The sequence below is a fragment of the Zalophus californianus genome, chromosome 2 (genome assembly GCF_009762305.2).
Source record: "Zalophus californianus isolate mZalCal1 chromosome 2, mZalCal1.pri.v2, whole genome shotgun sequence".
Lineage (NCBI taxonomy): Eukaryota > Metazoa > Chordata > Mammalia > Carnivora > Otariidae > Zalophus > Zalophus californianus.
The window spans coordinates 159,287,476-159,312,250 of NC_045596.1; the positions used below are offsets into that span (position 1 = coordinate 159,287,476).

The window sequence follows — 24,775 nt, forward strand, 5'->3', positions numbered from 1 at the left end:
CTTTTTGGTGCCTCTGGGCGTTTACTGTAAATTCCGTGACTAAAACACGCCGGTGAGCCCGGCCCATCGACAGATGGATCAATCGCCCCCTTCTCGGCTGGGGGAGGGGGACCCCACCCGGAGCCTCCGAAGCGGGTAGCTGCCGGCTGCCTTGGGAGAGCTCTCCCGCCGCCGAGCTTGGGCCGCCGAGCTTGGCACGGAGCCCTGGGCCCGGTCGGTCTCGGGTGCTCCCGCCGGGGTGGGGTGCGAATCCCCGACCGATCCCTCCGGTGCGGCTCGGGCAGGTCAGCCGGCCTCGGAGGAGGCGGTCGGGGCGCCCGGGCACCGCGGCCTTCCTCCCGCGGCAGGGGATGAGAGAGGAGTGGGGAAGGGGAGTCTCGAAGGGCTGCAACGCCGGGGCGTGAGGGGGCCGAGGGCGCCAGGGGCGTGTGGGGAAAGTTCTCGAGCTCCGCGTGGAGAGCACACGTGTATGCGTGCTAGGGGCTAGACCCGGGCAGGCAGGCTGCGCGGGGACGCTGGGGGCTGGCGCTGGAGGGGCTCCTTCTTTTCTCCTGCGCCTTCGGGGCGAAGCTCTGCTTGGACTCCCTGGCCCAAGGACGCATCCGCCCGAGGAGGGTGGAGCCCCTCCCCAGACCCTGGCCGCCCAGCCGGGGATTTTCCGGCGCCCCTCCCCCCATGCCCCCGGGATGGCTGGGGTGTCGTGGACACTCCACGCCCTTCGGCCTCAGCTGAGCCTCCCTAGGCCTCCCGGACCCGTGGGCCGAGGCGGCGGGGGCAGGGGCAGTGGGGATTGAGGGTGCAGCCCGCCCGCGGCGAGGGGTGGGGGGGTGCGGTGGCGCGCTGAGAAGGCAGGAGGAGGGTGAGGAGGCTGTGGTGGGTTTGAGCCGTAGCTCGGGGAGCCGGTCAGTTTCTGGCCAAGGCAGCAGGTCAGTCCCGGGAAGGGCGGGCGGCGGAGCAGAGGGAGTCAGCGGCGAAGCACTCCTCTCGTCCAGCGTTCCCCGGCGCCACCGCCACCGCCGTGTCGCCGCCGCCGCTGCAGAGTGTCGCTGCTCCGCCGCGCTCCCGCGCCCCGAGCCGCCAGCCGCCTGGGAGCCTGAGCGCTGAGCCCCGGGCGGAGAAGAGGGGCGCGGGCGCGAGAGCCGCGGAGAGGGAGCCGCGAAGGGGGGAAGGGGGCGGGCGGAGGGAGGAGCAGGGAGAGAGGGAGAAGGGGGAGGGAGAGAGGAGAGCGAGGGAGAGCTGGAGAGAGCGAGAGCAAAGAGCGAGAGCCAGGGAGAGGAGAGGGAGGGAGAGAAGAGAGAAAGACACACGCACGCAGACACACACAGTCACTGGAATTCCATTAGAAAAAAGTGAGACGAAGCAAGGGTTAGCGGCAGAAGATTTTTTTTTTTTTTTTTTTTTAATCTTTTCTTCGTCTGGGTGCGAAAGAAGCGACTCCGGGCTCTCGTCCTCGAAGCTCCCACTGGATTGTTCCTTGACGCTAACACCCGTCGGTGGATTTCTCTCCTATTTTATTCTGACCCCCACCTTCGCTGCTTCCTTCCAGCCCTTCACTCTCAAATCTCCTCTTCCCCACCTCCCCAGTACGTTCCTGGGAAGCGCAGGGGAATTGGACCCGCGGGGACTCGCGCCTTCCCGGACCAGCGGAGGGGAGGACAGAGCGAGGACCAAGCTGTCGGCTTGCAAAGCAGATATACCCTCATTTACGTGTATATTTGATTTTAGTGGGCAAGGGGGGCGTCGAGAGGCAGCCCACCGCCCTCCTGCCCCCCCCCCCCCCGCCAGAGGCGAGGATCGCCGGACTCAGGATCTTCATCGGGTGGACTAGCTGGGATCTCCGCATTGGATTTGGGGCTGATTATCACTGCTTGGCTATTATTATTGTTGTTGTTATTATTTTTTTTTTACCCAAGGGAGAAAGACACAAAAAACTGTGGGATTTATTTAACATGATCTTGGCAAACGTCTTCTGCCTCCTCTTCTTTTTAGGTGAGTACCTGCGGGCGGGTAGGGCAGCTCGTCCGCGGGAGCCTGGGGGGCCGCGCGGGGCCGCGCGTTCGGTCGCCGGCGAGAAGCCGGGAACGCGGGGGGCGAGCGGGGCGCGGGCTGGAGACCGGCGGGGAGAGCGCGCCGCGGAGCGAGCCGGGCCCCCGCGCTGGCGAATCGAGCCGGGCCGGGCGGCGAGGCTGCGGGCGGAGGGACGCGAACAGCCGCTGGCTGGTTACGCGGGGGGCTTGGGAAGGAGACTTGGAACACCCAAACCATCGCCGCACATACGCACGCACACACGCACACTCGCTTACTCACATACAATGCTAGCACTCATTTCTCTCAAAATAATGGGTTCAAATTGCGGCAACTTAAGAAAAAAAGAATACCAACTCTAGATCTGGAAGAGAGGAGGGTGGGAAGAGGCTCTGTCGCGGAGAGAAAAATCATGCCAGTTTCATCTTTCTGGTCGGCTCCCGGATCGGCCTGGGCGGACGGCATGGGTTTCTGGATCTCCTGCTTGGACATCGGTGCGGGCAGCGCTGGCCGCCATCCCCTCACCTGCCAATCACCCTTCGGGAAATGCATCCCACTTCCCGCTCCCCGAACCCCTTTCCAGTGGCCCCACTCCCTGGAACACTTTTCAAGTTTCTCCCCACCCTTCTCCCGCCCTCCCGACCAGACCTGAGCCAGATGCGTGGGCAGGAGTGAAGGGTTGTGAGCAACCGTTCACTACCTATCCCTCACCACCTCTGGCCGCCTGGGAACCCTGTAGCTTGTGGGAAGAGGAGGGAGGGAGGTCAAAGTTTGCTTCCCTGGGTGAAGAGGGAGAGGAGTGATGGGAAAAAAAGGGATCTGAACAAAGACCACTGCTTATTCTATAAGCCCCCTCCTCCAACTGCAGGGAGGAGGGGCTGCCTGGTGTCCCTGAACCCTGGGCAGTCTCTTTCCCACCCAGAATTCCCAACCCCTCGCACCCTTTTGTGCTATGTGAAATCTCAGCTGCTTGGGAAATGGGTATAGAGAGGGGATTCTGGGAGGGGAGGGGAGGAAGAAGGTGTTTGCCAGCCGGGTGCTGACCTGGAGTCCCTGGCCAGGCTGCTGCCCCTGGGTAGGTGCTCTGGAGAGGGAGCTGGGTAACGAGTGTGTTGAGGGCTCACACATCTGCTTCGGTGTGGATGCTGTTCCTGCCACCCTGGCCTGCTGTTAGCCTCTGGTGAGCTGGGGTGCCTAGCTGGGTCAGGACTGTACCCTTTCTCTCCTGGAGGAGGGGAGAGGGGAAGGCCTGAGGGGGTAGGTGCCCATCACAGAAAGATGTTTGTGGTCTAGTAAGTGCCCTCCTGGCTTGAATAGGGGATTTGAGTCAATACTGATTAGACCCTTTGTCCACCCCCTGCCTCTACCCTGTCCCAGAAGCTGCGGTCCCCCAGGGTGCCTGGCCCTGCTCTAGGGTGTGGCCTTCACAGGTCCTGCCCCCCTAAACCAGAGGCAGCTGTCTCCAGGGTGGGAGGGGCTGCAGGAGGAAGCGGCAAAGGTACTCTGGGCCCACTGTGAGTTTGCAGCCCTTCCTGGCAACCCACTGCAAGTGGACTCTCATTCTGGAGGGGCTGTTATAAAACCTGACCTTTTCTCCCACTGCTCGTTTGAAAACCCAGCTTTCTGGGGCCAAGAAGAAAAGAAAATTGTATTTCAGGAGAAGCCGCCAGATTGCCCGCTGCTGAGCTGTGTATGGCTATACCCCAGAGGTGCCTTCTGATGTCCTGGGGTGGAGAAGAGCGTTATGGGCCCCTTAGTCCTGTCTAGGCCCAGGACCCCATGTTGCAGGCAGGCTTTTTTTCAGCTGGGAGGGCTGTGGAGTTGACTTCGTTCTCATGATATAGGGGTATGTGTGTGTATGTGTGTGTCAGAGATGCGCCCGGAGTCTGAGACCCTGGGGTCAGTGGTGACAGGAAGAGTAAGAGCAGGGGATCAGCAGTCCTTTTGGTCAGAGCCCTTCAGCTCCCCTCCCTTGAGATGTCCCTTTCCAGAGCTGGGGGGAGGGGTTCACTGAGTGACCACTAGATATTAGAAGACTCTGGGTGAGGCCAGCCAAGGAGGAAGGGATAGGCTGGTATTAAGGAAACTTCAGCCTCAGGGCCACTTTCCTTGGCAAGGAGCCCACGGTTGGGAGTTGGTTGGAAATTCCACTTGCGGGGAGAGGGTTTTGTGGAGCTTGAGACTGGGTAGGCAGGTTTAGTGTGTGTGTGGGGGGGGCACGGTGAAGTGTGGTGCCAGGAACATGGGTCTTCAGTGTGCCCCCCAAGGTTCCGAGTGAGGCCTGGAGGTAGAGAGGCCTTTCTGGCCCAGTCATCCTGACCTCCAGGGTTGACATACCCAGGGAGAGAATGAGATGGGGAAAGTCACTTGGGGGCATGGCTGGTCAGAGGGTATCTTCCCTCTGGTATCCTAGTGTGCATTCTAGCTCTTGTGGGGCTGTTCAGTGCGGGAGGGTGTTTGCAGCTCCGTGTAGTCTCTCAGTCCCCCTTGTCTCTAGAAGCTGTTCCACATGTCTTTTCTTAATGGATCTGAGTTTTCTCCTGATTTAGAATTTGGAAGCAGCAGGATACCTTCTGACCTTTACTCTTTTAGAATTCTTGGCCCAAGGCTCCCAGTTGCTATTTCTTTCTCTGTCTGGGCTTGATTGGTTCTGGGGGTCATGACGCCAACTAGAAGAGCCAAGGATGGGTGCAGCCAGGGAGTTTGGGGAGAGGATGCATTGGCTCTCTGCAGAGCATCTTCCTGCCCTGGTCACGTGTACCAGCTGGCAGCATGGGGGAAGCCCTTACTTTTGGCACAGGAGCCCAGCATTTGTGAGGATTATCCTGTGGGGCTCTAGGGCCCACCTGTAAGGCAGGCAGGGTAAGTGTCCTTCTTGCCCCAATCCCCTAGGCCAGTGTCTTGACCTTTAAGCCTGCCCAGGATGATCCCTTCTCAGGCTGTCTCAGACAGTGCAGCCTCAGGCACAGTCAAGGTGAGAAGGGAGAAGGCTGCTGGGACACTGCGGGGAAGTCCGTGGAAGTCCCAAGGCTGGGTCATTCTTGAGACTCTAGCATGCAGGCTGGCCGCTGGCTAGGTAGGGGTAGCAGGTGCAAGTGAGGCTGGGTAAGCTCAGCTGCTCCTGGGTGGCCCACATGCACTGAGTACTGCTCGGGGACCTAGGAATTTGCTGAAGCCAGGAAATAAAGCTGCTGCCTCGGCTTGGGCGGAGAACACCTCTCCAGCCGGTGCCTGGGCAGATGCCCCGCTGTTAGTGCTCACACCCCATGCTGGCTTCTTCTCTTGTCTTGTCTCAGCTTGGCCACAGCCTTCAACTCTTCCTGTCCTGAGGCAGAGGTATGGTCAACGGGAGAAGGAATATCTTTTTCTCTGGCCCTTATGGCCTTCTCCATTGCAGGCCTGCCCCTTGCTCTTCTACTTCCTCTCCTTGTGGCTAGGTCTCCTCCCGACAGTGGTGGAGTCCTTTCCCTCCGCAGCTGTCCGGAGTGGCAGGCTCGTGGTGCAGTGCTCTGCCTCTAGGTGTCGCTGTCTCCCTATGGTAGCTCCCCCCCTGAGCAGGGCCTCCTGGGGGAAGGAGTGAGAAGTGGCCATTCTGGGTAGGGATTGGGGCGGGGGCGGGGAAGGGCGGATTCTACAGGATTCTGAGGAGGGGACTTCTGGCCAGTATGCTTTGGGCTGGATGGAATGGAGGAAGCCTCCCAGGTCACTCCTGGGTCTTGGAAAAGGCAGTCTCTGCTCTGGCGTATGGAGGGGCTTTTTCCGGGGCAGGATCTGGAGTGGACAGGAAGACTGGGGTGATGTCTGTGTCTAGAGGAAACCATTTTGGGAGCTTGATTTTGACAGGACCAAGTGGGCTCCTCCCTGCCCTTCCCTTCTGAATCTTTTCCCCGGAGCCCCTTCCTTCAGAGGACGGTGGGTTTAGGTGCTCTGAGGGTGATGGGTAGGAAGGGTGGTTGAATCCTGCCTGTTCACCTTTGGAAAGGCAAGGCTCCATGTGCAAGACCAGAGTCCAGGGAGGGAAGCTCTTTCCCTTTTGCAGTTGGCTTATTATTCGGCTTTTGGAAAGAAGAAAAAAAAAAGGAGAGACCAAGGGGGAGAGGGTTTCAGAGAAGGGTGGAGAGGAGAGGGAAGAGAGAAGTAGGAAGTGCTAGAGAGAGAGAGAGAGATTGGGGCACAAGGCTATTCAAAGAGCAAAGGTGATGAAGAAATAGACCTTAGAAGGAAGTCAGAGAGAGAAGTGTGTGTGAGAGAGAATTGAGAAAGCCACACACACACACACACAAGGAAGAAAGCTAGGGGCTTGTCAGGCTTGCCTGCAGCACTTTCTTTCTGCAGGGCTGGGGTACAACTTGGCCACAGAAGGCATGTTTTCAGGTGTCCAGCCAGGGTGCACTTGGACTGGAAGGTGTGGAGGGCTGGGCTGGAAAGGCGTGGCCGCCCCCTTCTGGGCATGCCTCAGGCCACAGGTCAGGCTTGTCTCTTGGGGTCTTCTCTTAGAGTCTGGGAACTCAGAATGGACAGTCCAGGAGTCTGAGGGGCGCTTTCAGCCCATGTGTGACCTTGAGTTGTCCTCTCCCTTCTTTAGGTCTCAGTTTCCCCAGGGTAAAGTGGTGGGGGTCGGGGGAGCTGGATGCTGTGGTCTCTGAGGTCCTAACAGACTAGGAGAGTAAAATTATTTCCTGCTGCTTTCCCAGTTTAACCCAGCCTGTTGGCTGGACCTCTGGTGGAACTGAGGTGGATGGAGGTTTGGGCAGCAGGAAAGTGAGAGTCCTCCTCTGCACACTCGGGCAGGCCCTGCAGCCCCCAGCTCTCTGCTGAGGCTGTGGCATCCTTCTCTGGCCTCCTGGGGTTTTCCACTGTCTGTGGTCTTGCTGGAGGGTCTTCAGGCTTTCCTCTGCTCTGCTCCTGGGCCAAGGGCTGAGGGGTGACCAAGTGGAATTGGAAGAGAATCTGGTAGAGCCGGGGCACAATGACAGCTCGAGGTCTCCTTTGGGCTTGAGGAGGGATGTTGGTGTCTTGGGAACCTTTGGGCTCTTCCTCTGACCCGCTGTGTGGTGGGGAAGGCAGCATGGAGTCGGCCTTGGTGTGCTTTGGAGTAAGATGGGTGTGAAATTCCCCGAAGGGCCCAAGCCCCCAGGCCTGCATCTTGGGTCGGAGGTCGTGGCGGCCCTCATTCATGCTTGTCTTCCCTCCCCACCACCCAGACGAGACCCTCCGCTCTTTGGCCAGCCCTTCCTCCCTGCAGGGCCCCGAGCTCCACGGCTGGCGCCCCCCAGTGGACTGTGTCCGGGCCAATGAGCTGTGCGCCGCGGAATCCAACTGCAGCTCCCGCTACCGCACGCTGCGGCAGTGCCTGGCGGGCCGGGACCGCAACACCATGCTGGCCAACAAGGAGTGCCAGGCGGCCCTGGAGGTCTTGCAGGAGAGCCCGCTGTACGACTGTCGCTGCAAGCGGGGCATGAAGAAGGAGCTGCAGTGCTTGCAGATCTACTGGAGCATCCACCTGGGGCTGACTGAGGGTAAGCCCGGCGGGGTGGTGGGGGGGAAGAGTTGGTGGGGGGGGGTGGGGGGTTGGGGAGCTGTGGGTGGGGGCCTAGGTTCAAGGGAAGACTCGGTAGTGGAGGGAACCGGCCAGCTCTCTATCGCTCCCTGCCAGGGGAGCCTGGAACATAGAGGAAGTAGCTGGCTGACCTAGGAGGGCAGCTGTTAGAGGCGGCCAGGAGAGGTGAAGGAGGGGGCAGAATGTCAGCTGGGGAGGAGAGGGGGCCGGCTGGTGGGAGAAGGAGAACAAGGCTGGAGAAAGGAGGGGGGTAGGGGTCAGGGAGAGGATGGATGGACGGACGGACGGACGGAGGGATGGACTTGTGCAAGTGGTAACAGAGAAGGGGAGGCAGGAGTACCCAGGCAGATGGGGGGGGGGTCGCTGCAGGCAGAGCTGTGCCTCCAAGCAAACCAGCCCCTGCCACTGCCCGAAGGCCTGGGCTCTGAGCTGAGGGCAGTCCCGTTTTTGCTCTTCCTGCGGCCAGGAGGCTTGCTCTTCAGGGGCCTTCCTGACCCCAGGGCTGGCCTAGGCCCTTTCCATAAGGCTTGGAGCAGTGTGTGGGCAGCAGGCCCCTCCACCTGCCAAGGTGGAACCTGCCAACGCCCCCTCCCCTAACAGCCCGCTCCCCAGTGTCATCCCCCTCCAGACCACAGTGTAGAGGATTTGCGTATAGTGCAGGAGGATTGGCCACCTTGGTCAGACAGTCATTTATTGATTCAACAACTGTTTATTGAGAGGTTATCATCTGCTGGGCATTATGGGAACACTTGAGAACAAGCGGGGGGGAGCCTCTGCCTTCATGGAGCCCATAGTTGGGGGGGTGCAGAGAAGTGAGGAGCTTTCCGTCACTTTGTGGCCTGAATGCTGTCAGAACGCACTGGTGCTGTGGGAGCCCCATGGCAGGTTCTTACAGTCTCAAGAGCCTTCCTGGAAGAGGCAGCCTCTGAGCCGAGACTAAGAGTGAGCTGCAGTTATGCCGGAGGGATATGGGCAGAGTGTGGGAGGTGGAGGGGGAGCTTTGGCAAAGCCCCCAGGAGGGAGTTGAACTCACTTGCAGACCAACAAGTAACTCAGTGTAGTCAGGTGGGGAGCTGGAAGTGGGGATGGGGGGAGGAGAGGGGAGGGGTGCGGGACCTGCTGGGCCTCAGGGAGCCCCGCAAGGGGCGGCCACGCGATCTCAGCTTCAGGACAGTGTTCATGTGGTTCCAGCAGAGGAGGTTGTTCCTGTGATCCAGGCCAGGGGTTGTGGTGGCTGGCTGAGGACAGTGGCAGGATTGAGGGAGGGTCCAGGGAAGCAGAACCAACAGGTCTTGGTGAAGGGAGAGGAATCAAGGAGGGCAGTTTTCTGTTTTGGGCAACTGGGTGGGTGATGGGGCCGTTTGCAAGAGGCAGAGAAGGTTTCGTCGGGGGGAGGGCAGGGAGATGATGCCTTAATTTTGGGGCCTGTGGCTCTGGTTGGAGCCCAGGTGGGGAAGCGGCTTTGTACATGGAGATTTAGGAACTGCCAGTCAGCCAAGGCCAAGGGTGTGGGCACACTGAGGGGAGGGCGGGGACAGAGCCCCCGGGGCCACCACCGACATTTACAGATGGGTGGGGGAGGCAGGGGCACCTGCAAGGGTGCAGGAGAGAGGCGGGAGGGACAGCAGGGGACCGGGGAAGGAAGGAGGGCCAGCAGTCTCCGGTACTTGGGGTCCAGCAGGAGAGGGCTGGCAGCGTGGCCCTGTGCCCTTAGGGTGAGCTCCACAGGTGGCTGCTGGGAGCAGAAGCCTGGTTAGGGGGTGAGTGGCAGCTGGGAAAGGTGACTGTGGACAACTTCTAGAAGTTTGGTGTGAGGAAGAGAGGACAAAGGGTGACTTTTTTTTTAAGATGTGAGAGGGCGGAGCAGCTTGAAACGGAAGGTAGGCCAGTAGTGGTGGAGTGTTGAGGTGAAGAGAGGGGTATGCTGTGGAACAGCGTCCGTGGTTAGCCTGAGATGGAGAAGCAGCATGGCCTCAGGGTGCTGGAGGGTAGGGGAAATGGGGACCGGGTGTGGGGGCCGGAGAAGGAGGGATTTCTGACCAGGCGCCGAGATGGTTCCAATACACCCTGAACGTGGGAGTAAAGAGGGCAGGTCATTATGAACAGTGTCACCACCGTGAATAGCAAAGTAATTTTTCTGACTCAGTCTCCCGTTCCCAGCAACCTCGAGTCCTGGAGCTAGAGGTGAGCAGAGAGAGGGAAACAGTGCCACAAAGTGCATGTCCTTTATTCCCTGCGAGGTGAGGGAGGATGCCTCTCTACTGCCTGAAAACTGAGGTCCCTGAGCCCACGGCTGCATTCTTTAGTTTCTTGTTTTCTTTCCTGAGGTCTTCAGTTTCAACCCAGGGGAAGTGGGGCGGTACCTTGTTGTGGGCTTGCTGAGGGCTGCAGGCTTCCCAGGGGAGGGGTCAGGACTGCCAGCTGGAAGAGCCGGTGGGCCGCCCGAGAGCCTGGCCACCGGAGTGGCTCCCTCTGGCATTACCGTGCCAGAGGGCTGAGGTCCTTGCTGGTGGGAGCCAGGCAGTGGGGCGTTTGGATGAAGATGGCGTGTGTCACGGGCTTTATGCTGCGTCCTGCCCTTTGCTCTTCAAGGCCCTCTCAACCCAGCAATGCCGGACGGGAGAGGCGTGAGCTGGCTTGCCGGTTCTCTTACTCAGCGACCATCTTTGAAGCCTCTGTGTGCTTCGGGGTGGGGGTGGGGAAGCGCTGATTCAGCCGTGGTCCCCTGTGCTGGGCTGCATGTGGCTAGGAGAACCCTCCCCTGGGCCAATCCTACAAAAGTAGACCCCCTGCTTTCTCCTTCCTCAGAATGCACCCCGCCCCCATTCCTGGCTCTTGGGAGCCCGAGGTGGTTTCTGCCTAGAGCTGGCCAGGGGAAGCTGAGAGGCCATTTAACAGTAGGTAATGTTCCTGGGAGTGACAGGATCCACCTGAGAGTTAATTATTCACCGTGTGGGATGAGTGGTCTCCCTGGGGGAGGCTGCAAGCACTTCCTCCCTATTCCTTAATAACACTGAATAACCTGGCTTGGGCCTGGGGCGGGGTGGGGGATTGTGGAGAGGAGAGATCTGTACTGGTTTGGACTTTGATTGTGGCTTCTCCTTGGCCCCTGCTGGCGGGTGTGATTGCTCTGGAGGCTGGGCCCCACCTTCTCCCTCCACCTGAGGCTGAGCTATGCATAGTCTGAGGACCTCAGCTGCGGACAGAGCTGGTGGTGGCAGGGATGTGGCCTCTGCTGAGCTCCTAGATGGTCCCAATTGCAAAGGACCTAGAGATCGTTCTGTCCCACGCCCACTCTGGTGGGGAAGCTGAGGGTGCAGGGAGGAGGGTTGGTGGGACCAGGGCCCCCGACTCCTTATCCAGACCTCTTTCCAACTGCCCTGGGGAGAACCTGTGGCCTGGGGCTCAACTGTCCCTTCTGTCACCCACCGCCATTATTTACATGGTGGTGCTGTCCCTGATGGCTCCACGGGGCACTTGAGACCAGACTTCTTGCCTTCTCCAGAGGTGGCCCTGAAGTTCAGGGTCATTCTGGTCCTTCACATGTGAAGAGCAAAGGCCTCTTGCACAGGTCATGGCCTGGGAATCTGACACCTTAGGTTTGGGTCAGTCTGGTGGCCGGGATGCCCAAGGGGCCAGGTCTCCGATTTCCTGCTGGTGAATTCTGCCGCAGGAGCGTGCAGCATGAGTTGACTTAAATAGGATGGGCCTTTCCCAGCCAGTCCTGCCAAGAGGCTGTTTTCCCCCCCAGACACTAACCCCCAACCCTGCAGTCGATCATACTAGCTGATCCGTACCCAGGTGCCTAGCTTTGCCAGGTGCAGGAGGGAAGGACAGGCCTGGGGCTGGGGAAGCAGTCCTGCTGGCCTAAGACTGACCCTGTGAAAAGTCCAACAGCAGCAGTACTTGCTTAAGAACAGTTTGGTTCAGCAACACTTTTAATTTTGGAGACTGTATTCATCATGGCTAAGTACTTGGATTCTGGAGCCAGCTGCCTGGGTTTGAAACCTGGCTCTGCCACTTACCAGCTGTGTGACCTTGGGTCAGTTACTTAACATCTCAGACCAGTTCTTTAGCAATAAAACAGGAAGAGGAATAGTGCCTATCTCTTAGAGAAATTAAGAGGATGAAGTGAGTTCGTACACCTAAAGCGTTTTCAGTGGTGCCCGTGCAGAGAGGGCTCAGTGTAACATCATTTTTCCTACAAAAACTCTTCCTAAGCTCTTGTATTATTTGGCCCCAACCAATAGCAGTGGCTGGTAACCCCACCGCTGGGAGTTTTTCTGGTGCCTGTGGGTAGAGAGGAGGACACTGAGATTGTACAGGCCTGGTCAGTCCCGGGGGCAGGTGGGATCGGAGACTGGCCTGAAAGGATCAATACCGTTTGGATGTCGGTCAGCAGATAGTGCTTAGGGCCCGTTGTGTGTAGTGCGTTCTGTGTACTGTGTGTTGCAGGGCGTGAAGGGTGCTTGCTCCTGTGAGGTGAAGTAAAGGGTGGGGGCCAGTTCTCCAGGGGGAGAATGAACATCTGGGGGTCTGTACCATTTTTGGGGGGTCTGCTACCTATTAGCAGACAGATGCCTTGCTCTGTGAACCAGCAGAGGGCCAGATACGCCTTGAGTGCTGGCCTCCGGGGGACCTCACCCCTTACGGGCAGATTGCAGGTCCCCTCTTCTGGATGGCTGGCCCCGTCCTGCAGGTGGCCCTGTGGATGCCACCGCACATGTGCTCTTCTTCAGGTGCTGGACCCCGGGGGAATGGGAAATCAATGTGTGAGACTGTGGGTCATCACCTATCTCCCCCGCCCCTTCAGCACACACACAGTCTGAGTGATTATCCATTGATTTCTCCTCACAGTAATGTCTCAAGAGGATATTTCCTGTCCTGCCGAGGTGTTGGTGGAGGGGGCGGGAGTCCCAATGAGGAGGTGGTGGGTCTCCAGGGCATCCCTGTGCCATTTATCTCCCGTCACTCGCTTGCTTTTCCATTCACCAGCCCTCTGATGCACCCCAGAGCCCTGAGGACGGGTCTGAGAAGCCAGCAGGTGGTGGGGAGGCCAGGGAGGGAGTGCAGAGGTGGGGAGTTGGTCAGACAAGATGGGGGTCATGCCTCCACTCAGCAGACCTTCAGCCCCTCCAGGCGGACCCTTCTGGTGACATGACAGGAAACAAAGAGGAAGTTCTGTGCCCTTAGGTGGCCTGGGCAGAGCGAACCTGTAGTGATGGGGGAGAATGTCAGCGTGAGGGCCAAGAGACCAGAGTCTAGTCTAGCTCTGCCACAAGGGGCTGTGTGATCTCAGTCAGGTGTCTTTACCTCTCTGGGCCACCTCAGAGTCCTCTCTTGTGAAATGAGGAACTTGTACTGAACAACCTTGGAGGGCCTTTGGCTTCAGATCCTTTGATTTATGTCTGGCCTTCTGCAGGCTGTCCACCTCCCCAGTGCTTTCTTTCCGGAAGCACTTGGAAGTCCTTAGAAGAGGGCTGGGCATGCAGGGAGGTCAGCAGAGGGAAGCGTGAGCAGTACTGACCTGCTGTGGGAGACTTCTACTCTAGTTGGAGAGAAAGAACTCACCCGTATGAAATGTTCAGCATCTCATGCATCACTTGCTCTTGTCTAGCACCGTGGGAGGGGTGAAGCTGGGCCTGACGCCGGTTCTCTCTTCCAGGTGAGGAGTTTTATGAAGCCTCACCCTATGAGCCGGTGACCTCCCGCCTCTCGGACATCTTCAGGCTTGCTTCAATCTTCTCAGGTAAGTGGGCTTGTGCTAGGGCCTCCCCAGTCCTCCTAGGCGCCCTGGCCTTCAGTCGGTTCTGCCTTCCACCAGCAAGCCCCTTTGTGTTTCTGAGCTTGGGGTCCTCATCTGTGAAAGAAGAAACCATAACACCCACCCCTGAGGTTGTGTGTGGAGTGGAGCATTTATGGGACTTGCCTAGAATGCACCTTCCATGCAGTAGGTCTTGAATTGGAAACCTGGTGTCACGCTCCTAGTTTGTCACGTGTCTTGCCCTGCGGGGTCCTTCTTTCCAGTTCCTAACTCTTGCACTTTGGAATTCTACTTTGGTCGAGTTGTTCACCTTTCCTGTGCCTCAGTTTCCTCAGTTGCACAGTGGAAGAGTACCTACGTTGGGTTGTTGGGAGGTCTGAATGAGCCAGTGGTTGTGAAGGGCTCAGTGAGCTGCTGGGCAGCGCAGCCCAGGGCCCGACCAGGAATGGTTAGCTGTGGCTCTTGGCAGTAATATCACCCCTCTCAGCTCCACTCTGGGACTCCCCTTCCCCCGGGGGATCTTCTTTTTGAGCGCCGCTGAGAGGCCTCTTGGTCCCTGCCACTCCTGCCCCGGCCTGCCCCAGCCACTCCTGCCCCGGCCACTCCTGCCCCGGCCACTCCTGCCCCGGCCTGCCCCGGCCACTCCGCCCCGGCCTGCCCCGGCCACTCCTGCCCCGGCCTGCCCCGGCCACTCCTGCCCCGGCCTGCCCTGGCCACTCCTGTCCCGGCCTGCCCCGGCCTGCCCCGGCCACTCCTGCCCCGGCCTGCCCCGGCCATTCCTGCCCTGGCCACTCCTGCCCCGGCCTGCCCCGGCCACTCCTGCCCCGGCCACTCCTGCCCCGGCCACTCTTGCCCCGGCCTGCCCTGGCCTGCCCCGGGAAGTTTGAGGGCTGTGTGGAGCTCTAGCTTTGCTTGTCACGGTCCCTGTGCAGGAGTCCGAGGACTTTGTTGGTTCCTTCTTCTTGGCCTGTTCCCTCTGGCATCTGGGAGACCTGTGGGCCCAGGGCAGCCGCCCCTGCTCGGGCACTGGGCGGGCCTTCCTGTCTTGGGAACCGCTCTGTAGGGGCTGGGGACGAGCTCCTCCTGAAGCCACCACTGGTGCTCAGTGGTGGCCAGGGGGGCCTGTTATGGTACAGGGCCCCGGACCTTAGGTTTCTAGGAAGTTTTGTGGCAGTATGTGAAGCCTTCTGAAGTTTCTTTTGCTCTTAAACCATGGGTCCTCAATAGCAGCACTGTTGGGGTTTTGACCTGGATAATTCTGTCCCGCGGGCAGAGCTGTCCCATGCATTGTTGGATGTTTAGCAACGTCCCCGGCCTTTACCCATTGGATGCCAGTAGCAACGCACTGAGTTGTGACAACCCAAAATGTCTCCAGACATTGCCAAATGTCTCTTGGGGGCATGACTGATACCAGTTGAGAAGCAGCACTCGAAAACTGTGAAATGAATGACTCTCCAGTGAGACCCTAAACCCCTTCAAATGAAGAATTCTCTAGGAGACTGTTTCTCAAACTTTCTTTTTCCGTTATTGCCCCCTGCTAAGGAGAAAAGTCAATTCTCTGTAGAGAAATACTGTCGTAGTCTCTTTGGGCTGCCATCACAAAATACCACGTTGGGGAGCTTCAACAACAGAAATGTATTATCTCATAAAGGCTGGAAGTTGAAGATCAAAGTCTGGCCGGGCTTGGTGTCTGGTGAGCGCTCTTTTCCTCACTTGCAGATGGCCACCTTCTCACTGTGTGGGAAGGGAGGGGTGGTGAGGAGGGAGGGAGGGAGGGGGAGAGAGAGCGAGAGAGCTTTTTTTTTTTTATAATATAAGGACACCATTTCTCTTGGTTTTGGCCCTACCTTATCACCTTTATGACTTCACTTAACCTAATTACCTCCTAAAGCTTTATCTGGAAATACAGTCACATTGGAGATTAGGACTTCAGCATGTGAATTTGGTGGGCGCAATATAGTCCATAGCAAATACCAAGGAACACCTACTTTTCTTTTTTTGCCTACCCAAGAGCCAATTTTTGAGACTGTATCTAAGGAATTGATACAGGAGGATATATATGTTCCTGATGGGAGAAATCTTGGAACCCCATGAGAAAGGAGGCATTGGCCAAAGGGTGACCAACTAGATTTGCCCTTGGGCCCTGGTGATGGTTGGGGTTGGTGGTGAATGAAATGGAGACTTCAGAGATGATCCTGATTGGTTTTGGATAAAACTTCACCTTGGGCCACTCCTTTGGAGACAGCCTCGGGGCTCAGATGCAGGTTGAGAATATTCTCAGCATGGGATGCTATAGTGGGGATGCCGTGCAGCCCCGATGTACCCAGTTCTCACCCTGCCAGCTGAGTACTGCTGGAGGGGTGGAAGCCTTTGGGTTTACCTGCAGCAAAGACATAGATTAGCCTTGCTCCTTGAGGGGTGAAGGTCAGAGGTCTGCTTCCCAGACTCCCACTAAACATCTTTCTAGCAGAAAATCTTTATGTGATGGACTTGATACTCCGTGAGATAAGGATATTTTTTTTTTTAAGATTTTATTTATTTATTTGAGAGAGAGAATGAGATAGAGAGAGAGCATGAGAGGGGAGAGGGTCAGAGGGAGAAGCAGACTCCCCGCTGAGCAGGGAGCCCGATACGGGACTTGATCCCGGGACTCCAGGATCATGACCTGAGCCGAAGGCAGTTGCTTAACCAACTGAGCCACCCAGGCGCCCCGTAAGATAAGGATATTGACAAGTGAGGAAGTTATTGGGTCTCAACTCACTGAATCACCTTCTTTTACCCGCTGCCCAGATGGAAATGGCCCCCACATGACCCTGGATCCCTGGGCTCGGGGGACCACTCCCTACAGAGAGGGCATAACTTCAGGGTCTGTGACAGCCCCCCTCATCACTCCAATTGACCCCACTCCACCCAGAGTAGCCCCAGAGTTGGTGCATGGGTGGCCCCATCTGGGAAGCTTGGGCACAGCTGGGTGGAGGGCCTTGGCCAGGCCAGCAGGAAACCAAGCAGGCCAGGGTGGGGCACAGAGCAGGAACAAGTCTGGATGTGGAGCTGGGAGGCCCGAGCGAGTGCCAGTGCATTCCCTGCCACAAATCACCTGAGGGGCTTGGGCAGGTCACTTCCCTGCTCCAGACCTTATGTTTCTTTTCTGAAGAAGGAAGACATAAGCTTAGAGCAGAGCTCCCTGATTTTTCCCCACCAAGGCACACAGACAGTAGCAATATTGGGTGGCATACTAGGGTGCGCAGAGCATCTTGGTGCTTGGGGGAACATGGGCCTCTGTGTGGGGTCAGTCTCTGGGCACATATGTCCCCTACCTGTGGCTTGCTGGCTGAGAAGGCTTGGCCCGTGGGACCCAACATCTCCACCAATGCTTTGGGATGATGAGGCTGCCACCTTGTAGAACTGGATGGAGCCCATCTGCACATGCATACACCCAGAGTTGGCTGTGAATTGCTTCCTCCATCATCTCTGTGTGGAAAGGCAGGGGATGGGGAGCATGGGGTCTCTGTGGCCCTCCTTTAGGCCGCACTATGCCCAATCAGGGCCCTAGGGACTTGGAAGAGGATGTTCTTGTAGCTTTGGGGTTCGGGTGCTACTATCTCCTTCACATCTACTGTCTAAGAATTTGGGCCCCTGTTGGGACCTCATAGAACATGTGTTCTTCTTTATCTCTGGCCTTCTCTCTCTGTTGGGGTTCTCAGAAAGTCCCACTGGGAATCTGTTGGCAATAAAAGCTGCCAGGATTCCTCTAGCACTCTCTGATGCCAGAGGCCCTGGGGGAAGGACCAGCCTCCCTTCCTCTCTGCCTAGTTCAAAGACAGGCCCTAGGGTCAGTGACTGGGGCTGGGATTACTGGTGTCCCGTTAGCCCTGAGTCCAAGGCTGGGAGGAGAGCAGCCTGGCTCTGCCCTGAACCATGGCAGCAGTGATGTTGGAGGCGTCCAGGTGGGAAGGGAGAGTTCATGGGGAAGTGAGGTTTTTCCTGTTTCTAGCCATTCAACTGCCCTTGCAAGCACGAGGTGGAGTGGTTAGGGAGGCAGCCTAGTGCACAAGAAGAGTGTGGGCCTTAAGGCAGACAGTCTAGGGTTTGAATCCCGACCTGGCCACTTAGGGGAGTGTGATCTTGGGCCTCACTGGGCCTTCTCGAGCTGTAGTGCCCATGCTTGTGTGGTGGGAATGTGATACCTACTGTCGACTACAGAGGAGTTACTGAGAACGGATGTAGGCAGAGTAACAGTCATCTTCCCTGTGCCGAGGATGCTCAGTAGGGGACAGGGGTTTGGGGGAGCTGAAGTTGGGAGCCCCTCCGTCCCCAGGTGTTCGTGACCCTGTGAATACTGCACCCCAGCTGGTCGCACATGGGGAGGCAGGAGAGGATGGAACAGGTGAGGAGAAGAAGGTCTTCTTAGGGAAGGGAGAGACTGTTCAGGCGGAGAGAGGTTGTGGAAGTGTTCCATGCTCGGGTCACGTGGAGGGAGGCCATCAATGCAAGGGTGGAGGGTCTGGGAGGCCCAGGCAATGGTTTCCCTCGTAGCCTCAGGGCCGTGCCTGGGGGATAGGGAGAAACAATGGCAGATGGCCTCCGCTGGGCTTTGCATTCTTGGTGAGGGGTGGGAGCCTCCAGGGCCTCTGCATCCCACGAGGGCCTTACCAGATGCATGGGCACGGAGCACGTTTATGCAAACGTCTTTTCTGTAGCTGGAAGGGAACTTAGAGATCACCTAGGCCCACCCCTTCTCCCAAGGGGCTGATAGAAATGCCTACTCTCTAGAGTTTTGCTGGGACTAAATGAGATATTGCAGGTAAATGCTTGACTCAGTGCTGGGGCATGTTGCACTAGGATATGCAGCTATTTAAAGCTTATGGAGTTTCTCTAAGGGCAGATGGCCTGGAAGCTTGCATCTGGGAAGTGGTTGCAAGCCCTTTGGTGACATGAGACTGCCTCCGGAGCACCCATGATAGTGCTTGGTGGGGGCTTGGGTGGGAGATGACTCGGCAATTTTCATGGGACAGTAGGACCTGGGGACTCCTGCTGAGCCACCCTGGCCTTGGTGAGCCACACTGTGGAGGGTTGGTGACACATGGAGGTGGATGAAATGTCTGGGCCAGGGGCATTTTGTGGGTTGGAGGAAGACGCAGTGGGCAGTGTCTGCCTCAGTTGGCCAGTAAGCTTCTGGGGTGGGTGGGCCGTCTTGCCTGGCCAGGGGCAGGAAAGGCCTAAGGATGTATCGGGCTCAAGTGGTCCCCTTTTTGGGGGCTTAGGAGTGGAGGGAACCCTATCCCTGCCAAGAAGCCTGACAGGTGGCCCCTCACAGATGAGCACCACCTTTCCCCTTGGTGCTACAGCACTCTCATGTGTTGGGGGCACATGTGTGATCGTGGGTGTTGGTCTGTGTCCATGCGTCCATGCGTCTCTGTATTCCTGTGGGCGACTCGCGCTCTCCTGTGCTTCTAATACATACATACCCACACAGAAGATCCTGGAGTACTGGGTGGGCCTGCCAGACCTAGTTCAAATCTTGGCCTTGCCCTCCCAGCTGGGTGACCACAGGGTGGGTCACTTGACCCTTCTGACTTGTCAAATGGAGCAGTTGGGGCCTGCCTTGCAGGGATTGGTGGTGATGCATGCATAGCTCGTCACATGGTGCGGGGGCACTGTAGAGGGCGGGAGGAAGCTAATGGCTTCAATGGGGTGTTAGACCACACAAGGAAAGGTGGCGAAGAGGTGCAAGCAAATCTGAGGGGCCTATGTGTGTTGCATCTTTGGAGTATCTGAGGGTTAGGGAAGGGCGGGGTGCTCATAAATGCTTTGTGGGAGAGATGGGGCCCGGGCCAACCTGTTTTGTAAACTGAGCTTGCTGTGTTCCAGATACTACATCAGACACTGCTTTAGAGTGAAGCAGACTCACGTCCTCACTGCCTAGTGGGATGGGCAGACACCCACTTAGACACCCACTAGGAGGCTTTTTGGTGGTGGTGTGGTGTAGACCAAGTGCTGCTCAAGAGTTCAAGGAGCCCGGGTAAATCAGGAAAGTCTTGGAAGAGGAGAGAGGGGTTCTGGGAATGCCGTTGCTGGCAGCGTCATGGCTTAGAGGCCTGGCCCAGCTGGGGTGTTGGAGGAACCACACATCTTCTGGGCCTGGTGGGCTCTGAGGACAGTGAAGAGAGACCCTTGTGTCAGATGGGAGATTGGCCTCACTGGGGTCTCCGTGCTTGGGACTCCTGCCCTGGACTTCTCCAGGACAGAGCTCAGCATGACTGCCTGGCTAGGGGGCCTGGGTCCCTGGGGAGGGGCTGAGCTGCCCTTGGGTGGGGGAGAGGCTTGGGTCCTGGGCTCCAGAGTCAGGCCTTTGTGAAGGTCACCTCCATGGCCAGAGTGGGGGCCTGGCTCAGCTCTGCTAGATGCCTCAGGAGGCCCCTTCCTTTCCCTGGCTCCTTTCAGGGGGTGCCCGAGCCTTTGTGCCCCCAGAGCCTCCTCCCCTCAGGGTGCTTAACGGAGACTGGTGAGCAAGGGCTTTACTGGCTCAGCCTCAGCTGGTTGGCTGGTGCCTCTCAGAAACCCCCTTCTGAGGCAGCCCCTATGAGGAGGTGGTGGGGGTGGTTTGGGGATGGAGAGCAGGGGAGGAACTGAGGAAGCAGGCAGCCTCTCTCCCTGCACCCCCTGCATGGTGGCTTAGGCGATAAACTGCTTATCCTCAGGTTGTCTCCCTGAGCCGAATGCAGAAGCGTGTTATTTAAATTTCAAAATCACATTCTTCTTCTAACAGCTGTCAGAGACTCTGAGTGTCAACGAGGACTGGGTTTTAGCTGCAGCTGTCACCTCTTACACCTCCCCTTTGCGAGGAGGAGCTCATCTGACGGCGGGGAGAGAGGGTGTGGGGTGGTGGGCTGGGGCCTGTGGGGACAGGGGGAGGGGAGGTGACTGTGTGGATGGGGTCAGGTGCCCAGTCCCTCCTGCCACGCTGATCAGCAGCTGGGAGCAACTGGGAGGAGGCAGGCACCACCATCACGGGGCACTGAGACATGTCCCCCTTCCGTTTCCTTTCCTGCTCTCTCCTGTCAGCACGGTGACCTAGGGCTCCTGGTAGTGGGGGGCAGGATTTGCTTGCCCTCCGGTGTGAGCAGGGTGTTGGTGACATTTTGTTGCCTTTGTGTCCAAAGAAGAAATTAATATGAGGAAAAAAAAAAAGGAAGGAAGGAAGAAAAGAACAGGAGAGAACAAAGTTTAACCCCAAAGAAACACTTTTTAATGGTAGAATTTGAGATGTCATGGTTGGGGTGAGGTTTTTGGGGTGAAGACATTTTCTGGTACTTTTTGGGGGGGAGGGGCAGAGGGAAAGGGAGAGAGAGAAAGTGCAGAGGGGTGATGGGGCCCTTCCCTCCACACCCAGGGCAGAGCCTGACGTGGGGCTCCGTCTCATGATCCTGAGATCATGACCTGAGTCAAAAGCAAGAGTTGGATGCTTAACTGACCGAGCCACTCAGGCGCCCCTTCTGGTACTTTTTAAAATAATATCTCCTAGGGGGCACCTACTGGCTTCTCCTTGGGTATGTGAGACAGGCTCTGCCAGTAGAGGTGATGGGGAGGGTTTGTTCTGGGCTGGGTCTCTCTGCTCTTTAGAGGCTCCTGAGATGGCTCTGCAAGATTCTGCTCCCCTGAGCGTGCTCCTGGTTTAGCCATGAACTGTATTCACCTCATTTACTCCAGCGTAAGGCACGGTTTGGGTAAGTGCCCTGGGAATGACCCTTCCAACCATATCTGTTGGTAGCCTCCTTTAACCTCCTGGCTGCGGAGGGAAAGGAACAGGACCGAGTGGGGTCAGGTCAGAGTGTGTGGAGGGTGTGTGTGTGTGAGTGTGCGTGCGCGTGTGAGTGCGCGCGCGTGCGTGAGTGTGTGAGTGAGCGAGTGTGTATGTGTGTGAGTGTGTATGTGTGCGTGTGTGAGTGTGCGCGTGCGAGAGTGTGTGTATGAGTGTGTATGTATGTGTATGAGTGTGTGCGTGTGTGCGAGTGTGTATGTGTGTGAGTGTGTATGTGTGAGCGTATGAGTGTGTATGTGTGTGAGTATGAGTGTGCGTGTGCGTGCAAGTGTGAGAGTGTGTATGTGTGTATGTGCGTGTGTGAATGTGCGTGTGTGTGGGGTGTGCTGTGAGCCTGCTATGTGTTTGTGTATGGAGTGGTGTGTATGAGATGGAGTGTGTGTGGTGTGTGTGTGTGAGGTGGTGTGATGTGTGTGGGGTGGTGTGTGTTGTGAGCATGTTGTGTGTGGGGTGGTGTGTGTGTCTTTGTGTTCTGTGAGCATGTTATGTGTATGAGGTGATGTGTGCATGTGGCGTGTGTGATACGTGTGTGTGGGCGCTATATGTGTGGTGTGTGTTTGTGTGGAGTGGTGTGTATATGAGGGTGTGTGGTGGTGTGTGCATATGTGTGTGTGTGTGTGTGTGTGTGGCCTGAGTGGGAAAGTGCAGAAGGGTGATGGGGCCCTTCCCTCAGTGGAGCAATCACTGCCCCCAACCCTCTTTTCTGCCTCTTAGGGAAGCCCTGGTCCAGGGCTGAACACAGAGGGGCATTTAAAGATGGGAAGGCCATTTTCACATGATCGACAAAAATAGTTATTGGACTAAACCTTTATATGTGTGTTTTGGGGCTTCCTACTGTCTGGAGGTTATGTCATTGAACTCTGGATGCTTATGTCCCATCTCGCAGAGGCGGTGTGTGTGTGAATTCATCCTTCAAACTCCAGGAGCATCCTGTATGTGCTGTGCCCTGTTTTAGGGGTTGGGGGTATGTCAGTGAACAAGACAAGGGAATTAGTTGCCCTTATGGAGCTTATTTCAATTCGCCGGAGACAGAGAAAAACAGAAGACAAGCCAACAAAGAAATGAACAGCACCACCAACAAAAAGATAGTGATGAACGCCATGCAGGATTAAATAGGAGGACAGGTCAGAGGTGGCTGGTGGGTCTTCCAGATTGGAAATGCCAAAATCGGACTCCCAGGAAGGATCCCACCATGGGGTCCAGGAATGGCAGAGGGCACATCTAGGGGAAGGTCCTCAGGAGGGGACACCATGAGGGAGGGTGGGGCCTGGGGAGGCCATGTGGCTGGGGCCCAGTGAGTGAGGTGGAGGTGGTGTTTGGGAGGTGGGCACAGATGCAGGCAGGGGCCAGCTCACTGGGATGCTGCCCGCAAGTTAAGGATTCTGCATTTCATTTTAAGGGTGATGTGAAACGTTGGAGGATTTTAGGCACTTGAGCAGCACAGTATGATTTCTGCTTTTGAAAACCTTACTCCTGCGCTGTGGGAGGGTGGACCATGGGGCGGGGAAGGGCACAGGCAGGGGAGGAAGCTGGCAAGCAGTGAGAGGCCGTTGCACTGGCTGGACTCCTAAGACAGTAGGGGTGGAGAGGGTGCGGGATCTGGGGTCTGGCGTGGGATGGAGCTAAGGACAACTCTGGTAATTTAGGCTTGAACAGCGATGGTACTGCCGTATATTAGGATGGGGAAGAGGGAAGGAGAGGTTGCGGGGGGAGCAATCCAGAGTTCTCTGTCGGCCACAGTAGGGTGGAGGTGCTAGTCAGACCTCCGCCTGAAAATGCCAGTAGGCAGTTGGATGTAAGCCTGGAGTTCTGAGGAGAGGTCAGGGTTGATGTATAGATGCAGAGTCGTTAGCATATAGATGGCGTTTAAAGCCCTGGACCCATGAGGTCACCTAGCAAGAGTGTGTGGACAGAAAGACAGGGAGGCTGGGCTCTCCATGCAGGGGACGAAGAGCAAGTAAAGAAGCTGAGATGAGGGCCAATGAGGGAGGGGAAACCAAGGAAAGGGTGAGGGGGGAAGCCAAGAGAAGCACACGTCTCAAGAGCGAGGAAGGGGTCAGCTATGCCAAATGTAGCCAAGAGGTCAAGTCAGAGAAGGTTAGAGACATGACTATTGCATTTGGCAGCATGGAGGCCACTAACGACCTTGGCTGGACTGTCCTTAGTGGGGCCGTGGGTTGGAAACTTGATTTGGGGAGGATGGAAGAGAGGGTGTGAGGCAGAAAGGTAAAAACAGCAACCGTAGGTGGCTTTTTGGAATTTCTTTGTGAAGAAGGACTTTTCATGGTGAGAAAAGTATATTTCATAGTCAGTAAAAAAAAATTTTAGCTTGTGGTTGGTGCCTCCAATCCTTCATCCATTCACTACAAATAAAAAATGCTGATGAAGGATTTAGGTGAATCACTTCAATACGAAATGCTTCAATTTTGGTTCTAATTTTTATAAATGCCAAATTAAAGCTAACATGTCATTGTGGGAATTGGTGTGAGTATGGTAAAATTCCTGGTTACAAAACCCCACCCAAACTACATTTAAAAAGATACAGAGCCCTCGAAAGTGGCCGACAAACTCCCTTCAAAAGGTGAAATGATGAAATTTTAATTTTTAATTGCTTTTTAAAACACAAAATTAAGACCAATAAGACTTTTGAAGAATTGGAGAAAGAACCCTGACAGTGGTTAAGATTTGACAAAATATAAAATGATATTCAAGAGCAATTGATTTTTGGAATTTATTTTCAGTGAATTTGCCATTCGTCAAATTGACTTTTGGTGTGTAGGTCTGCTTCCAAAAATACAGCTGACCCTGGAGGGTGCTGGGGTGGCTGCATGTTGTGTGGAGCTGGAGGGGAGGGGAAGTCCCAGAGAAGGTTGAGGATATAAGGGAGCCTGGGACTGCCGCTGGTTTGAGGGGCAGCACCCAGAGCAGCAGGGACGAAGGTTGCGGTCCCACTGGATCCCTGGGCCTTGAGTGAGGACAGAGGACTGGCAGGCGAGGCATGCTGGGATTGGCAAGGTCATCTCTTGGGGAAGTTGAGGTCCCACTTCATGCAGATGGTATGGGGCTCCTGGCTACCACTCTCAGTGGTGAGGAAGAGCCTGGAATTCCTGCTCTCTTAGGCTTCTGGATGAGCAGAGAGCACTCTGGAGCCTTCCTCTTGAGGAGGAAGGCTTCACCAGTGAGGAGGCTGGGCACCCTTCTCTCTTTTGGGGTGTGGTGTGTGAGGCTAGAGCAAGAGGTACACGGGATGGGCCTCTTCCTGCAGGGTTGTGTGACAATGGAGAGATGGAGGGAGGGAAGATCTTTCCAGGTGGGGGACATACTCGTAAACAAGCATTTATGGTGCATGTGCCATGTTCTGGAAACCGGGAGAGAGACATTTTTATCGACATTATCCTGTCTAATCTTTAGCACTGTCCTGTGTGCAGGCAGGCTGGGTGTTTTATCCTCATTTTGCAGATGAGGAAAATAAATGAGACTCAAAGAGGTTGCGTAACCTGCTTGCTCCGCTAGTTGGTGGCCCAGCTAGGTCCTCTGCCTCCCCGCTGGGCCAGAGTGCCTGCTTATAATCGCCAGTCCAGCCCTGAGCAGGGATGGGCAGGGG

The 24,775-nt window shown here is 56.6% G+C and overlaps 1 protein-coding gene across 1 annotated transcript in view; it reads left to right on the plus strand.

Annotated features, from left to right (window-relative positions):
• Window positions 1-1,193: 1,193 nt before the first annotated feature.
• GFRA2 (GDNF family receptor alpha 2) overlaps window positions 1,194-24,775 on the plus strand; it is an 81,927-nt gene continuing 58,345 nt past the window's right edge. The window contains exons 1-3 of the mRNA XM_027598824.1: window positions 1,194-1,989; window positions 7,230-7,544; window positions 13,251-13,334. Of these exons, the coding sequence (XP_027454625.1) occupies window positions 1,950-1,989; window positions 7,230-7,544; window positions 13,251-13,334 (439 nt within the window). The 5' untranslated portion in view covers window positions 1,194-1,949. The remainder of the gene's footprint in view (window positions 1,990-7,229; window positions 7,545-13,250; window positions 13,335-24,775) is intronic.